Source organism: Terrapene carolina, unplaced genomic scaffold (genome assembly GCF_002925995.2).
Source record: "Terrapene carolina triunguis isolate 2854851 unplaced genomic scaffold, T_m_triunguis-2.0 Scaffold139, whole genome shotgun sequence".
In the NCBI taxonomy this organism is placed as follows: Eukaryota; Metazoa; Chordata; order Testudines; family Emydidae; genus Terrapene; species Terrapene triunguis.
The window spans coordinates 6,809,669-6,828,196 of NW_020664490.1; the positions used below are offsets into that span (position 1 = coordinate 6,809,669).

An 18,528-nucleotide genomic window follows, 5' to 3' on the forward strand; every position below is an offset into this window, starting at 1 on the left:
TCGTGTTATATCGGGTCGCGGTATATCGGAGTAGAGGTGTATTTGTCATCAACACATAGAGAGGTTTAGTATATCTTAAAAGCAAGTATAGATGATAAATAATGAGTTGTGCATTATGCCTACTTAGAGAGCAGTAGGAATTTAATTGTTATAATCTAAATATGGTGGAAAATAATACCCTGATCTCTGGAAAACCTGCTGCTACAATATAATTCTATTTTAACATTTTGGTTTTATCCTTCACTAGAGAACAATTAAGTTGTGTTTAAGATTTAAGCAGGCTTAGAATGAACAAATCAATCTTGTTCTTCTTTTTCCTTCCCAAGCTGTAGACACAAGTATTACTCAACTCGTATTTCTGAGGACTCGCGCAGTGAAATTTGAATCAACAGCAGCCTCTCTTATTTCCAATGGGCCTCAAGGTAGGAGTTAATAACGCTAGCGTTTACTACAATATGTTGCATCTCTAAGAAATAGGATTTTTTAAAAATGATTCATGCTACTAAATTGATTTTAAAAACTCCAGACGATTATGGTTTTTCCAGAAAAAGAGCATTAAACAATTCTTACCTTCTTTGGGACCATGACTAATTGCCGCCTTTGAGCCAACTCAGTTCCCACAACACCTTGCACTCTGGAAACCAACTTCCAGCCAAGAAGAAATGAACAGCTTTCCCTTCAGAGCCCATCAGCAGCTCATTCCTTAAACCTGCATAATCTTTCTAAGGCTACATCTACACTATGAGTGGGAGGTGTGATTCCCCTGCTTGCATACACATATTCACACTAGCTTGAGGAAAGTTAGTGCAAGCATAAATAGTAGTGTGGGTGGCCACAGAGCATGGGCAGTGGCAGCAAGGCTTAGCCACGCCAGGTATGTACCCAGGGGGTTCAGGAGGGCTTCTATTCAGCACAGCTAAACTGTGTTTCCACTGCTGCTGCCCCCACTACTGCAGCTACTTTACTATTTGCACTTGCACTAGTTCTCATCCAAGCTAGTGCAAATATGTGTATGCAAGCATGGGAATCGCACTCCCAGCATGTACTCTAGGTATAGCCTAAGATACAGCCTTTCCTATCCATCCATCCAGCTAAAACTCTCATCAAGGTTCTCATCATCTTGTCTCAATTAAAGCAACATCCTTCTCTCTGGCCTTGACAAGTGCAATCTTGCCCTGCTCAGATCCATTCAAAATGCTGCTTCAAAGGTAATTTCCTAGCACATCGCTGTGATCACGTCACTCCTCTTTGCTTTCTCCTGCTTCTCTATTGCATCAAACATAATCTGCTTGTATTCACTTCCAAGGCCCTTCACAGTCTGTCCCCACATTGCCTGTCACCTCTCATTTACTATTGAGATATCAGCTCCCACCTCTGATTGGCCCGTGGGAGAACTTCGATTGCCCACTTGCTGAATTTTCAAATAATCACCTTCGTCTTTCCTCATGGTGCTCCTCACACTTAGGAGAAGTTCCCTGTAAACATCTGCAAAGCTACGTTCTCCAAAACCCTCCTTTGTCATGATGCCTACAAAAATGTTGACAACGATTAGGCCACTGATGTGCTGAGACCACAGCCTGTCATGTTGACCAATATTGTCTCATTGGTTCCTTGTACTCCTCTGTCTGTATCGGTCTCTTGTCCCTTGTCTTATTATAAGCTCTTTAGGGCAGGGACTGGGTATCTGTTCTGTGTTTGTACAGTTCTTAGCACAATGGGATCCTGGTACTTGACTTGGGCTCCTGAGTGCTACGATAATACACATAATTAATAACTAATTACTGTTGTGTTCTGCAGCACAACCTCTGGGACCTTAGCAGTGATCCCATAAGCTGCCAGTAGGCTGCTGCAGAATAGAATTTAGGGCTACTCTACGGCAGGATTCTCTAACCGTTTTTGTACCACTTGGATTGATGCTTCCTCTTGTTTTGCAATCACATTACATCCCTGTAGCAACTACAGCAATTGTTTACATGGAAAACTGATATGGGAAAGTACTTACACTGAATTGAAAGAAGCTAAAAATACATTATAGCTAGAAATGAGGAGGCAGAACCAGCACTGCGTGAATGGCTAGCTCACTGTAGATCAAGTGCCCTGTAGGGGAGAGACCTCGATATTGATAATAAAATTATTATGACTTTTTTCATTAGTCCTTACAAACTTGTTTGCATCTTTTCTGAACATTAAGATATAGCTACGCGCACGTTATAGCTAGGATGCTTGGAAATATAACAATACAGTATACTCTTGATTATCTGAATAGCATGGGGGACACACGGATTTTATCCACATAATTGGGAGTTGGGATAATTTAGAAGGCAGGACAGGGAGCCCTCTGCAGCGCCACTGTCATGGCCCTGCTCACCCACAATTCTGGATGCCTGTGCAGTAGCGATCAGTTGAACAAGGAGGGTTATGAAACAAAAGTTCAGCAGGAAAGAAGTAACCCTCTTTCTGTGAGCTTGCTGAAAAGTCTGTATTATTTCTGGGCCACCACCGGCAGCACTGTCCTGCCAAAGGATGTCTCTGCAGAAGATAGAAGATCCACCTTATAGTGCCCAATGAAGCTGTTAGGTGTAGACCAGGGTGTCTCACCTTTTTCTTTCTGAGGCTCCTCCAACATGCTATAAAAACTCCATAGCCCACCTGGGCCACAACAACTGTTTTTCTGCATATAAAAGCCAGGGTGGCATTAGGGGGAAGCAAGCAGGACAATTGCATGGGTCCCTACGAATCTAAGCTGCTCAGGCTTTGGCTTCAGCCCTGGGTGCTGCAGTCAGGGCAGCGTGGGCTTTCTGCCCTGGGACCCAATGCGTCTAATGCCAGCTCTGTTTAGTGGACCCCCTGAAACCTGCTTGTGGACCCCCAGGGGGCCTTGGACCTCTGGTTGAGAACTGCTGGCATAGACCAAGTGGCTGCTTTGCAAATTTCCGAAGTGGGCGCACTTGCTCGTTCCACCCGTGAGGTTGCTAAGGATCTTGTGGAGTGTGCTTTGATCCATAGGTGCTGGTGCTGGGGGTGCTGCCGCACCCCCTGGCTTGAAGTAGTTTCCATCACATACAAGGTTTACAGTTTGGTTCAATGGCTCTCAGCACCCCCGCTATACAGATTGTTCCAGCACCCTGTCTTGATCCTTTCTGGGACAGGAGCCTCTGATGATTTGTAGGCTTCCACAATATGTAGTCTAATCCACCTAGTGATGGAGGACTTGGAAGCTCTGAGTCCCTGGCATTTTGGTGGAAGAACACAAATAGGGAACCTGATCTTTTCATGGATTCTGTACACTCAAGAGATTTTCAATGCTTTTTCTGACATCTAATCCGTGCCACTCCTTTTCAGTTGGATGTTGTGGTTTTGGACAGAACAAAGACAGCACAACCTCTTGGGAAGTGTGGAATTTACCTTAGGAAGAAGGGATTTTGCTGTCCTGAGCACCACCCTGTCTTCATAGAACATGCAGTACAGCTCCTGAATGGGTAAGGCTGCCAGCTCCGACACTCACCTGGCGGATGTGACAGATACTAAGAAATGAGTCTATGGATAAATAAAAGGCCAATACGGAAGTCAGAGGCTCAGAGGGACGATTTGTCATGTCAAAGGTCCCGTTTTAGGAAAAGTGGCCTGACTACTACTGTGGCTAATTGGACTGCTAGAAGGACTCTGGCTACCTGTGGATTGTCTGCCAGGGAGCCCAAGGATCCTGCAAATACCATGCTATTAATAGCAGACACCTGACATGCAATGGTCCTGGGCTGCAAGCCTCTCTCTATGCCGCCTTCGAGAAAGTTCAGAATGATTGGAATTTCTGGACTTCTGGGATTTGCATTGTACTCTTGACACCAGTTGTTGAATCTGGACCAGGTAGAGGAGTATGCTTTTAGTATTGATATTCTCGTAGACAAAAACAGTATCTTAATGATTCTGGAGGACAGACTGAGACCTTCTAGAGCTTCCCTCTCAAAAACAGGCAGTTAGCTGAAGCTGTTTCAGGTCCGGATGAAGCAGAGGACTTTGTTGAGAGGATGCCCAGTTTCCATGGAAGCTGGAGTGAGGGCTCCAGTTTCAGCTGTCACAGCTAAGAGCCAAGGTCTCCTCTGCCAATGAGGAGTTATCAGTGTTACCATTGCCTATTCTTGTTTTAGTTTCTGGACCACTTTCCCCAGTAGTGGAAAGGGTGGAATTGTGTAAAGTAGGCCCTGTGGTCAACTATGCAATAAGACATATGTCCGCATGGATCTGTGGCCTGCCTCCTTTGTGAACTGTTTTGGCCTCTTTGCATTCTTATCATTCACAGGTTGGTTAAAGGGAGGCTGAATGATGAGATTGAAAACCTCCTGATTTCAGGCACCATTCAGCATTATTGATCCTGTGCCTGCTGAGCCAGTTTGGATTTTGGTTCAAGTCCCCTTTGATGTGGCTCTCTGAGGAAAATGAGGAACCATTCCACCCTCCTCATTATTTCTGTTACGTCTGTGTGTAGTGCTGGACTCGTTTCCCCTTGGTTGTTTAAATACGTGACCACAGTCCTATTGTCTGATTGAAGCAGGACATGGTTCCTCCTTAGAGTGGGCTGGAACCTTCACAGAGCTAGCTTGGCAGCTTTAGGAGGTTTACGCTGTGAGCGTTTTCCTCCTGGCTCCAGGGTCCTGGGCTGTTTGAGTCTCCAAATGAGCTCCCTGCCCTCCAGGCTGGCGTCGGTTGTGAGGATTAAAGGATCTGGAAGCCAGATGGGACGTGCCTTGGTGGACATCGTTGTGGGCGGACCACCATTGTAAGGAGTTGAACACCTGTGTTGGAACCTGTACTTGATCTTTCATGTGTTCCAGGGAGTTGTCCCACACCGTTAGTATGAAGGATTGAAGACTTCTGATGTGTGATTGTACCTGTGGAGTGATCGCTGTGCTTGAGACCAGGAGTCCTAGCAGTTGGAAGCATAATGCTATGGTAGATCTCCTGCAGCTCTGGATAAAGAAAATAAATTCTCGGATTGATGGGTAGATCTTTGCTACCGAGGTGTCTATTTCTGGTTTATTCTGGTGGATGGAACCAGAGAAAAAACAGTTACCTACCTGTCAGTGTTCTTCGAGATGTGATGTAGACATGTATTTCATGTGGATGTGTGCATGCCCTGTGCACCAGAGCCAGAGAACTTTACCTAGCAGTACCCATGGGGCGGCACTCACATCCTGCAGCCATAGTCCCTCCCTGGCTGTATAAGGGTTCACCACCCGAAACCCCTCAGTTCCTTCACACTGAATGTCAGAAGTACAGATTCTGATGCAGAGGGGACAAAGGGTGGGGCACAGAATACATGTCTGTGTAACCCTTCTGCCTGTCTGAGTTGGCAGCAACAAGGGCCGGGTTCAGTATCTAGGGGTTCCGTTTCAATAACACAATGCAAAACTGGCTCGAGCCCCCACCCAGTGACCTGGGACAATTACATACCACCCCACTGGGCACCTCTAAGAGGCAATACTTCCCCTCTCGCAAGCACGGAGTCTGAGTGTAGCAAAATCCCTTTAATAAAGGAGGGAAACAATGTGGCATTATGTTGGGGAAACATCACAAACAGGATTCATAACACAAACCATGAGCAAAAGACCCACCCCCAAGTAAGTTTGGCAGTGTCCTTTTTCCCTCAAGGTCTTAAGTCCAGCAACCCAAAAAATCACCCAAAAGTCTCTGTCCCTGGTCAGTGCAGCCCCAGAGTTCAAAAGTTTATCTGCAGACTTTTACCTCCCAGCCTGGGTGGAAATGGGGGGAGGGGGCGCGGCGCAGTGGTGATAAGGGGCACCTTACATGCTCTGAGGCCGACTGCCCCGCCTCACTGTGGGTTTCTGCTGCAGCCTTCATAGAATCATAGAATATCAGGGTTGGAAGGGACCTCAGGAGGTCATCTAGTCCAACCCCCTGCTCAAAGCAGGACCAATCCCCAACCAAATCATCCCAGCCAGGGCTTTGTCAAACCTGACCTTAAAAACCTCTAAGGAAGGAGATTCCACCACCTCCCTAGGTAACCCATTCCAGTGCTTCACCACCCTCCTAGTGAAAAAGTTTTTCCTAATATCCAACCTAAACCTCCCCAATTGCAACTTGAGACCATTACTCCTTGTTCTGTCATCAGGTACCACTGAGAACAGTCTAGATCCATCCTCTTTGGAACCCCCTTTCAGGTAGTTGAAAGCAGCTATCAAATCCCCCCTCATTCTTCTCTTCTTCAGACTAAACAATCCCAGTTCCCTCAGCCTCTCCTCATAAGTCACATGCTCCAGCCCCCTAATAATTTTTGTTGCCCTCTGCTGGACTCTTTCCAATTTTTCCACATCCTTCTTGTAGTGTGGGGCCCAAAACTGGACACAGTACTCCAGATGAGGCCTCACCGATGTCGAATAGAGGGGAATGATCACATCCCTCGATCTGCTGGCAATGCCCCTACTTATACAGCCCAGAATGCCGTTAGCCTTCTTGGCAACAAGGGCACACTGTTGACTCATATCCAGCTTCTCGTCCACTGTAACCCCTAGGTCCTTTTCTGCAGAACTGCTTCCTAGCCATTCGGTCCCTAGTCTGTAACAGTGCATGGGATTCTTCCGTCCTAAGTGCAGGACTCTGCACTTGTCCTTGTTGAACCTCATCAGGTTTCTTTTGGCCCAATCCTCTAATTTGTCTAGGTCCCTCTGTATCCTGTCCCTACCCTCCAGCGTATCTACCACTCCTCCCAGTTTAGTGTCATCTGCAAACTTGCTGAGAGTGCAGTCCACGCCATCCTCCAGATCATTAATGAAGATATTGAACAAAACCGGCCCCAGGACCGACCCGTGGGGCACTCCACTTGAAACTGGCTGCCAACTAGACATGGAGCCGTTGATCACTACCCATTGAGCCCAACGATCTAGCCAGCTTTTTAGCCACCTTATAGTCCATTCATCCAGCCCATACTTCTTTAACTTGCTGGCAAGAATACTGTGGGAGACTGTATCAAAAGCTTTGCTAAAGTCAAGGAATAACACATCCACTGCTTTCCCCTCATCCACAGAGCCAGTTATCTCATCATAGAAGGCAATTAGGTTAGTCAGGCATGACTTGCCCTTGGTGAATCCATGCTGACTGTTCCTGATCACTTTCCTCTCCTCTAAGTGTTTCATAATTGATTCCTTGAGGACCTGCTCCGTGATTTTTCCAGGGACTGAGGTGAGGCTGACTGGCCTGTAGTTCCCCGGATCCTCCTCCTTCCCTTTTTTAAAGATGGGCACTACATTAGCCTTTTTCCAGTCATCCGGGACCTCCCCCGATCACCATGAGTTTTCAAAGATAATGGCCAATGGCTCTGCAATCACATCCGCCAACTCCTTTAGCACCCTCGGATGCAGCATCCGGCTCCATGGACTTGTGCTCGTCCAGTTTTTCTAAATAGTCCCGAACCACTTCTTTCTTCACAGAGGGCTTCTCCCCATACTGTGCTGCCCAGTGCAGCAGTCTGGGAGCTGACCTTGTTCGTGAAGACAGAGGCAAAAAAATCATTGAGTACATTAGCTTTTTCCACATCCTCTGTTACTAGGTTGCCTCCCTCATTCAGTAAGGGGCCCACACTTTCCTTGACTTTCTTCTTGTTGCTAACATACCTGAAGAAACCCTTCTGGTTACTCTTAACATCTCTTGCTAGCTGCAACTCCAAGTGTGATTTGGCCTTCCTGATTTCACTCCTGCATGCCTGAACAATATTTTTATACTCCTCCCTGGTCATTTGTCCAATCTTCCACTTCTTGTAAGCTTCTTTTTTGCGTTTAAGGTCAGCAAGGATTTCACTGTTAAGCCAAGCTGGTCGCCTGCCATATTTACTGTTTTTTCCACACATTGGGATGTTTTTTTCCTGCAACCTCAATAAGGATTCTTTAAAATACAGCCAGCTCTCGTGGACTCCTTTGCCCCTCATGTTATTCTCCCAGGGGATCCTGCCCATCAGTTCCCTGAGGGAGTCAAAGTCTGCTTTTCTGAAGTCCAGGGTCCGTATTCTGCTGCTCTCCTTTCTTCCTTGTATCAGGATCCTGAACTCGACCATCTCATGGTCACTGCCTCCCACGTTCCCATCCACTTTTGCTTCCCCTACTAATTCTTCCCTGTTCGTGAGCAGCAGGTCTAGAAGAGCTCTGCCCCTAGTTGGTTCCTCCAGCATTTGCACCAGGAAATTGTCCCCTACACTTTCCAAAAACTTCCTGGATTGTCTGTGCACCGCTGTATTGCTCTCCCAGCAGATATCAGGGTGATTAAAGTCTCCCATGAGAACCAGGGCCTGCGATCTAGTAACTTCTGCTAGTTGCCGGAAGAAAGCCTCGTCCACCTCATCCCCCTGGTCTGGTGGTCTATAGCAGACTCCCACCACAACATCACCTTTGTTGCTCACACGTCTAAACTTAATCCAGAGAGACTCAGGTTTTTCTGCAGTTTCATACCGGAGCTCTGAGCAGTCATACTCCTCTCTTACATACAATGCAACTCCCACACCTTTTCTGCCCTGCCTGTCCTTCCTGAACAGTTTATATCCATCCATGACAGTACTCCAGTCATATGAGTTATCCCACCAAATCTCTGTTATTCCAATGACATCATAGTTCCTTGACTGTGCCAGGACTTCCAGTTCTCCCTGCTTGTTTCCCAGGCTTCTTGCATTTGTGTATAGGCACTTTTGATAACTCGCTGATTGTCCCGCTTTCTCAGTCTGAGACAGGAGTCCTCCCCTCTTGCACTCTCCTGCTTGTGCTTCCTCCCAGTATCCCATTTCTCCACTTACCTCAGGGCTTTGGTCTCCTTCCCCCGGTGAACCTAGTTTAAAGTTCATCACAAGCTGCTCCGCTGTACCAGCCATCCCACGACACACTCCAGCCATCCTGCAAACTGCTCTACTCCACCAGCCACCCTACAAACATGCTCTGCTCCGCCAGCCGCTCAGCAATATAGCTTCAGGGCCCCCCCAGCAATTTTAGCTCTCTAGTGATTTCAGCTTGTAGTAGGGGAGCCCCAGTACTGGTGCACTATTGGCCCAAAGTGAATTCAGCTCAGCAGTCTGTAACTAGACTCCTAATGGAATCAAAACTAGCTCTGATATTCCACAGTGAAGAGAGGAGGTGGTACAATTGGCGTTTCCAGCCCACAAAGGGGGCAGGGCCAGGCCCTCTCAATTCACTGGGTTTTGGAACCCATGTCCCTTGTCTAGCGAGTGCTACTTAGTTGATGGCGAGTCCCTCTGTCATAAAACCGTTCCACTGTCCTTGATTCACATAATCAGGGTAACAACACTTTATTCTTCCTGCCCCAATAACAGAGAAACTGGGGATCCCACAGCAGCCAAAGTGACCATTTGGGCTGCTGTGGGCTCATGCTAGGCGGGGTGGGTGTGCCTATGCAAACAAGATAAGCCCCTGAAGTTCTTTTCCACAACTTGCCACAATTCACCACCAGATGTCAGGGTAGAGCTCATCCTGATTCTGCTTACATCTGCATGACATTTTGAAGAACAATAATGACAGGTAGGTAACTTTTTTCTTCTTTGAGTAGATGGAGCCTTGTATTCCCTGTGGGTGACTCGCAAGCAGTACTCGCAGGAGGTGGGCTCGTAGTCTATTTAAAAGACTGCAGGATTGCCTTCTCAAAGTTTGCATCTGATCTGGATGCCACCATAATGGCATAGTGGTTTGCAAAAGTTATGCACAGAGGACCAAGTGGCCACCCTACAAATATCATTTAGAAATGTGGATGTTGCCTGAACTCTCTTAGAATGAGCTCATATCTGTAGAGGAGGTGTAGCCTGGGCTACTTTAAATGCTATCATGATACAGGAAATTATCTACCTGGACATTGTGTGTGAAGACACTGCTTGGTCCTTCATTTGGGTTGCCTGTGAACAAAGAGATCAGGTGAGGAACGGAAAGATTCAGTTCTGTCCAGCTAAAAAGCTAAATATCTCCTGACATCCAAAGTGTGAAGATGCTGCTCCTCTGGGGTTGAATGTGGCATAGGGAAGAACACTGATAGATATATAACTGGGTTCAAGTGAAACTGGGAAATCACCTCAGATAAAAAAATAGGGTGTGGCTGCACAGTTATTTTGTCTTTGGAAAACTGCATGTAAGGAGGATCTGCCATCAATGCCTGCAACTCTCATACTCTCCTTGCTACAAGGAAGGCAGTTTTCTGACATGGAAGGGGGAAAGAAGAAATTGTCAGAGGCTTGAACAGAGGTCCTGTAAGACATGCTAAAACAGTATTAAGATCTGCAAAGGAACCAACTCTTTAACCATCAGGTGGAAATGAGTGACTTCTTTCAAGAACCTCACTGCCATGGAGTTCAAAAACACTGACCTCCCACAGGTGGATGAAATGCTGAAATCTCTGCCTGATGGACTCTCAGTGAACTAAGTGCAAGATCAGAAGACTGAGGGCAAGTCTACACTACTGTGCTACATTCGCACAGCTGCACCAATGCAGCTGCGCTGCTGTAGCATGTCTGGTGAAAACGCACTATGCCGACTGGAGAGCGTCTCCCGCCAATATAGCATGGTGTGGACACCGCTTTAAGTTGATGTAACTTACATCACTCGGGGGTGTAGTTGGAGTGCACTGATTATTTCCTACTAGGTGAGATTTGGACTGGGAGATTCTTGAGGAGTTTGCTGGTGAGGGAGATTGACTGGTGTGGCAGGGAGCTAACAGCCTAATTTCTAGCAAAGCTCACTCTTGCTGAGGCAGAAAGTTGTAAACAGAGACTCTGGGTGTCCCCCGCAGCCTGTTACACCCTTGCAGCCCCACAGTCCAGGGACCAACAGTGGTTCATGGACCCAAGTTTGTGAACCTCTGCATCCAGCAGTCAAATTCCTACATTTTTGTATTCCTGTCAAAATAGACTTCTGTTTCATTGCTATTAATAAACATTTTCACTGTTTGCTTTTTTCCAGGTTCTGTCAACTTCTGGAGTCTGTTCAGTGGAATCCCCCTTACCGCAAGCTTCATACCTGTAAGTTTGAGCGATGAATTCCAGAGGTCTAAGCTGTGTAGGACTGAGTGAAGCACGCTTCTTACAGTTCAAAGATACACTCTGTATGGGGGAGGAGGGGAAACATTATTGCTTTGCTTTGTTTAATTATGGTAAGTACACATCTGCTCGTTTAGATTTATTATGAGCATTCATATGTTGTAGTTTATTTCCATTATAATCAATATAGTACTATCATGCTGCATGAATTATTCGCTAACAACACAGCCTACATTAATGTCTGTCTCAGTCTAGAGTGAAATCCCACATCAGCAGTATTGCTGTCACTGCGGACGATTCCTTTATTTATGCAGCAGACGATGTTGGATATGTGTATGTCTACAGCATCAAGGACTATGCCCTTCAGGACCCAGAGCGAGAACCACCAAAATGTGTGTCTTGTGGATTGGGTTTTTTTATATTAAATATTTTTGTATTTGTATTTTTATATGTAAGTATAAAACATATTTTGGAACATATGTGATTTGGGGGAAAAGGGTTTAAAAAACAAAGTCCTTCTCATGATCTGTGTCTACTTCTACTTCTATTTCATTGTAATATTTTAATCCCCTTTTTCCAGATCATGTATGCTCCAAAATGTTTATGCCTTAGCTTGTTCTTAGCATAGCTGAGTATGGTGACCATAGTTCCCATATAACTTCCTTAACAAAATTAATACACTGTGGACCAAATGCAGGCAAATCTCAATATTCAGTGGGAAGGAAGGACTGAGTAAAACCTGGATGAGGACTTCAGGATTTCATCTGGTGCAATGGTTCTCAACCTATTTACTATTACGGGCCACATATGCTTAGCTCTCTATCTGTTATGTGGGCTGCATCCACACAATATATATACTACCTGTACGGCCCTGAGGATGTCATATGGGTTCCAGCTGTGTACTGATTGGGCTGCAAGCATCATGTGGATTGTGGGTTGAGAACCACTGATCTGGTGACATTTATAACTGTGTATCTTAGTGGAAGCTACCTAGTAAAAGAAAACAGAGCAGTTTCAAAATACATCCAGGGTAAAGTTTTAACAACTTTGTTGCATTTAAAAACAAAAATTGCTTTAAAACCATGAGTACTTTTTAATGTCCTTGCTTCTTAGGTAGTGGTTGGTTTACACCTGACACAGTGCAGCGTTCTTGTGTAGTAACATATTTGTGTATTAATCTGAATTATATGTATAATGCATATTTATTCTCTATATTGCCATAGATGTGAATCATTGGAGAGCTCATGTAAATATAGTTGTATCGTAAGTACTGTCTCATGTGTCTTTAACAGAATATTTTTTTATGTATAAATACACAAACCTGCACATGTGTTGCTTGATATAAATATAATTAGGTTTTTTGTCTATTGTGATAACACCTAAGAGCCTCAGTCATGAGTCAGAATCCCTGGCCCATCTTCCACTATTATACGATGATCATGTGCAGTAAATACTTTTCAAATTACATAAACTCATTTATGGTTCACTTCGGTGTCATTCAGCACTATCATACTGTACTATATCAGATATTGCTTTGAGCTGTAATCCCTTGAAACAATTAATACTGTAGCAGCATTCACATTAAACTTTAGCATTGGCAGAAATGACCCATGTAGGCAATTTGTAACACAAGAAATTTCTAATGACAAAATGTAAGTGACATGGTGTCATAAGTCTTTAGTTATATATGGTGCTTAAGTAGATTTGTTCTGATTATCACTTTCATTTTGATAGAGTAGAGGTGGTTGATGAAGAAAAAGTCCTGCTTTCCTCTTCTATTGATTGTACCGTTCGTCTGTGGAGTCTGGATGGAGAGTACATTGGTAAGGCTTATATCTACAAGAACAGCATGGCTAGGATAGTCAACTTTAAAAAGGAGTGGCATACAACAAAAATATCTACTCAAGTAGCCCCCTGTGGACATTCATAAACTCCCATGCTGCTGTACCCATAGGCTAATAAATTATCTTAGCCAGAGGATTCTCAGCTCACAGTGGAGTATTTCATGTTAGGACTTAAGTTTTCTTGTATAAGCAAGCCCTATTTCAGTTCTACATGGGCTACGTTTGGCTCATGAGGCAAGATTTGCCCACCCCTGAAATAGGTGCTCTATTTTTTAATCCCAGTGAAAGCCAGCAGCGGCATTAAAATAGTGTATGATAAAACTACTTTCCAATACAGAGCTTTCTAAGGAGGCAGAGTATGGCCAAACCATATTTAGAAGTGGCTGTCTTTCAGTTCAAAGCACTAAAGCTTAGATTTTAAGGTATTTACATGCCTAAAGATGCAGATAGGCTCCTAGTGGGGGATCTTGCAATCAATAGGAGTTAGGTGCATAGGCACTTTTGAAAATTCCATTACATGCTAGCTGCATATTTAGACACTTAATTAAAATACTTTTAAAAATCTATCCCTAAGTGCCTGATCCAACACACCCACGCAAGCAAACATATATTTTGGATCAGACCCTAATGAAATAAAATCTTCTGACAAACTACTTTGCAATTAAAGTCTTTTCTGTTTAGTTTATTTCATCCACAAAAGTTTTTAAACCACAACTGCTCTTCCAAGACAAAATTTCTTTTCAAAGGTCTTCCAAGCAGCAGAAGTTTGTATACTTTAAAAAGTAAAATTTTTAAAGAGTTGCTCTTTGTCTTAGTTGCGACTTCCCTTGATTTTAGGAGGCGGCTTGGGGCTGTGTACCCTTTGAAACTTTACAATGCCTGCTTGTTTATATTTTCTTTCTAGGGACTTTTGGGCAGGCAGAACCATGGGAAATTTTCACACCTGCCTCCTGGAAACATCCCAGGGTTCCCTATGAAATCTTGATAGACCCACAAAGCATGCCAATTCACCCCATGCTAGAAGGAGAGCCACCTGTCTTACAACTCATAAACACAGAGCCACGTAATGTAACTCTGGAAAACTCCTTATCTAAGGTTTGTGTATAGACAGCAAAGTGGGGTGTATTTCATGTGGGCTAGCTGTTTTGCATGCCTTGCTGTTATCTAGTAAAGTGCACATGTAGGAAAATGATGTAATAGATTTATTTAAGGCATTTGTAAGGCAAATGGATTGAAACTGTCTAGCTATAGGTTTCAAAATGTAAACAGGGATTCATTAAGTAGGTGTATTTCAAGTGGGGGCCTACAGGCATCAGTTCTGGGCCCTACCCTGTTCAATGTTTTTTATCAATGACCTGAAAGAAAACAAAATCATTACTGGGGAAGTTTTGGGTTGTGGTAAATAACAAAGAACTAGTCATTGCTTCAGTGTTTTCTGGATTGTTTGGTAAGCTGGGTACTAGCAAATGTGTTTCAGTAGGGCCAAACAAAGTCATACATCTAGGCCTGAAGAATGCAGGTGCCATGCTCACAGGACAGGGGACTCTATCCTAGGAAATAGTGACTCTGTCCACCATGGCTCAAGTCTTTTCAATCAGCTTAACGTGAAATCCCAGTGCAACACTACGGCCAAAAGAGAATATAGAGTAGGAGGAGAGAGATTATATTACCTTTGTATCTGGCACTGGTGCAACCACTACTGTGTCCAGTTCTTGTGTCCACAATTGAGAAGGATGTTGATAAATCATAGAAGTTTTAGAGAAGAACCAAGAGAATAATTAAAGGATTGAAAAAATACACTTTACACGAGATTGAAGGAACTCAATCCGTTTAGCTTAAGAAAAGGTTAGGAGTGACTTGACCATAGTTTCAGTATCTACATGGGGAACAGATATTGAATAATGGCCTCTTCCATCTAGCAGAGAAAGGTATAACAAGATCCAATAGCTGGAAGCTAAAGTTAGACAAATTCAGACTAGAAATAAGACATAAATGTTTAATAGTGAGGGTAATCAACCCCTGAAACAACTTAAAGGTTGTGGTACATTCTCCAGCACTAGAATCTTTTAACTCAAGATTGGATGTTTTCCAAAAAGATATGTTCTGATTCAAACAGAAATTAATTCAGGGAAGTCCTATGACCTTGTTATGCAGGTCAGACTAAATGACCATGATAGTCCTTTTTGGCCTTATATCTGTGAATAGACAACTTACAGCCCAGTTTTCATTTCTTACCTTTAAACCATAGTGTCTAGGACTTTTCTCCTGAAAATCCTAGCACAGGTGCACACAGTTGTGTTGCAGTGCAGCTGAAGACTACATGTGAGCATAGTTAAGATTAGACTAGGCACAGGCCCCTGCATTGAACATATGCAAGTATCTGGCCCCTGGCATACCTGTACCTTTACTTGCAAGTACCCATCTTATTGGGAAAAAAGGTGTGGGAACAAAATGGGTTTGTTCCTTCTGAGTTCTCAGTATCCGTTTCACAATATAGGGATTGCTCTAGTTTCACTGTCTTTTCTCTTTTTAAATAGCGATCAGTGTGTAGTGGTTCAAGTCAGTGTTCTCTTGAAAAGAATTCCCCATAAATCTTCCATTCCAATTATCTGTCTGGCTCCTCATTAGTCTTTTTCCATATATAAGATAGAACAAGCTGTGATTTGAATCTCAACAAGACTAAAGATCAGGCAGACTGGCATAGTGGGCTATAGGAATTAGTTTCTTTTTTAAAATAAAATCCATTAAGAGGAAGAAGTCCTCCTGGTAGTCTAGCAATCAAGGCTTGCCTCCATTTTCCTTCTCAAACCAGAATGCTGTATCAGCCAGAAAAAAGTGAAATAAGCAGGTAAAAGTAGTTTATAAGAGTTCAGTCCACATACATGAAGCTAAAATTGACAGTATTCCATCCTAAATAGTAAGCAAATACTGAGTAAAGAGTGCATGCAGCCTGCTAAATGCATATTCTTACTAATACAATCTGCACACGCTTGAAGAATTGTCACAATAAGGGTTCATGCAAATTGAGGCCTTACATAAGATTGTAACCTGAGAACCTTCCAAATAAATGTAACAATTAACATACATGTATGACATTGACTACATTTCATTCATCCCTCATCCCAGTTTTAAAGCAACTGTTTTCTTCCAAAAATTTTTTAAATGGTTTACTCAGACTTGTAAAGGTGCCCCAGAAGTGACAGGATTAGATAGAAGGACCATCATGGCAGTAATATGAAGGAATGTAGTGGTAGTCTAAATACTTCCTGCAATGCTGAGTGTTCTCTTGGTGCGTTTTTAGCATGAAGTGAGCTATAACCCCAAACTTCCCCAAGTCACCCATCCTGACCTGGATATCAAAGAGGAAATCAACCAGCGGTCTTATGCACAAGCTTTGGGTAAAAGGTAAAATGAAAACAAGGCCACCAGGTAAATTAATTTTTCCTCACTTTCAAAACAAATTAATAATTCATGCTTTCAATTTTCTTTCCCTAGATTGAAGCAGGAGCATTACAAGAAGATAAAGAGACCACTTGCTCCTGGGGGACAGAGTACATATCACATAATCAACAGCTATGAAGTTGTCATTGAAAAGCCTGATTTGTCTGTTCTTGGCACAGACTACTTTTATGAAGAATCATTAGGGGAAGATTAGAGCAATAATTCTGTAGGTAAACTGAGCACATGACCATCTGTCTCTTCAGTGGTAGCAAAGCGGTTTGTTATTTTTGTTCCTGGTCTAATTTTTCCTCTGTTGTTTTGACAGAAATACACTTAAAATATGCAGATGTTTCTTAATCACTTCTAGACAGTTTATCCTTCTAAGCTTCCTACTATAGTGGCTCATCAGTTAATTCTATAGAGCTGGACTTATGTGGCATTTAAACAAGAATTATATAAGCACAAAGTGAAACCAGAACATGACTGTTAAATAAACAATTCCCTATTAACTAGAGCCTGGTGATATAATAGCACTGTGGAGGCATAGTACATCTGCACACTTAAGGCCTCAGCAATCTTGTTTTAGGTCTAGTGAGACTTATTCAACATGCTCTCTGGCTTTGGGGGTCTAAGCTATGGTTGGTGTATTGCATATACTCCTGGGGGACTTCTGCACCAAAAAAATTAAAAATGTCATGCACAATATTTTAAAATTCTGCACATTTTATTTGTCAAAATAACACAATATAATCATACCAGTTTCAATTATTTTTGGTCATTTATTTCAAAATACCTGTCAGCAAGTATGTCTGCAACGGTACAGACAACAAAAAAGATTCAGGAAATGTTTCTTGACAAATATTTTGTAAGTTAGGCATATTAATACAGAACTGAGTAATAATTCATTAAACTACACTACTGAACCATATTTCCCACACCCCTCAGAAGCAGTGCAAAGGCTATTGGAGTCAGGGGTAATGGAGGATCTGAGGGAGAGGGAAGTAAATTGCTGGGAAGGAGCCTAGGTGTGAACTTCGAGGGTTGTTGGGTGGGAAAAGTATGGACCAGGTTTTTTTGGGGGCAGGGAGGGATTGTTAGGGAGCTTCCCCCATGCAGACCCTGGCTGATGCCTAGCTTCTCCCATTCAGTCAGGCACATCTGCCCCTGTCCCCATGTGTCCCTGCACTCTCATGTGTCCCTCCCCTCCACCCCCCCCCTCAGACACCCACTCCCCCATCCGGCCTTGCACCGCCTCCCCCTATGTGGCTCTGTGCCCCCACTCAGCTGCCCCCTGTCCGTGCCCCTACTCAGCCACCCTCTGTCCTCCCTCCCCCATCACCATGTGGCCCTGTGCCTCCACTCCCATTCAGCCCCTGCCCTAGTCCATCCTCCCCAATTAACCCTTATGAGCCCCCATCTGAACCCCCCCAAACCCTATACTGTCTCCCCATAGCCCCCAGTCTCCTGGCCTGACAGGCACTGCAAAGAAGGCAGGCTCTTTCTCTTCCCTAGCTGGCTGGGAGGGGCTGCTGTGTTCTACTGCCACAGTGCCCAAAACTGCAGCAACATTCCAGCTGAAGCTTTTCCCCCCCACACACAAAAATTAAAAATATGCATGGCTCATTAATTATCTGCACATGCTATAGTGCAGAATTCCCCCAGGAGTAGCATATGCACCTGAAATGGAGCAGATCAGTACTGGGAAAGTAAGCAGTGATCAGAAGAGCCTGCCCTGTCAAACAGTGCTCTGATGCTACAGCTACTTATGGTAGGTCAGGATGGGCCAAGGCATGAGGGAGCTGAGCAGCTGGGTAAAAGCTGCAGGCAGGAGTATGCCCCCATCAGAGCTAGTGGAGGAGGCAGGAATGGGGTTGGAGGAGAAACACAAACAGGACCAGCAAAAGGGTGTAATTGGCTTCCTTAGTGCTGACTAATCAGGTATGGCCTGCACAATTAAATCAACTCTGTTCAGAGTAGTGCCAAGCTTACCCTTTTGTTTGTAGTACTTAAGTTGTTCCTTTTAGCAGCAAGCAAGCCTCTCCCAACTGCATGCTACTGTCTTGTAGATCTTATTGGGCTGTCCATTTAACAGGAAGGCTTCACCACCACATTGTGTCCTCCACATCAATTGTTTCTTTGCAAGAAACTCGACCAGAAATTCCTGAGGGGAAGAATCTTAACCTTTAACTGGCTTTTCAAGCTGGCCCTCCACCA

General features: G+C 44.1%; 1 protein-coding gene across 1 annotated transcript in view; it reads left to right on the forward strand.

The window, feature by feature from the left end:
- The window catches only part of LOC113406794 (WD repeat-containing protein 49-like), a 30,725-nt gene extending 13,740 nt beyond the window's left edge, over window positions 1-16,985 (forward strand). The window contains exons 10-17 of the mRNA XM_026653517.2: window positions 327-422; window positions 10,953-11,011; window positions 11,280-11,421; window positions 12,253-12,292; window positions 12,764-12,852; window positions 13,778-13,968; window positions 16,175-16,278; window positions 16,369-16,985. Coding sequence (XP_026509302.1) covers window positions 327-422; window positions 10,953-11,011; window positions 11,280-11,421; window positions 12,253-12,292; window positions 12,764-12,852; window positions 13,778-13,968; window positions 16,175-16,278; window positions 16,369-16,528 — 881 coding nt within the window. The 3' untranslated portion in view covers window positions 16,529-16,985. The remainder of the gene's footprint in view (window positions 1-326; window positions 423-10,952; window positions 11,012-11,279; window positions 11,422-12,252; window positions 12,293-12,763; window positions 12,853-13,777; window positions 13,969-16,174; window positions 16,279-16,368) is intronic.
- Window positions 16,986-18,528: the final 1,543 nt, after the last annotated feature.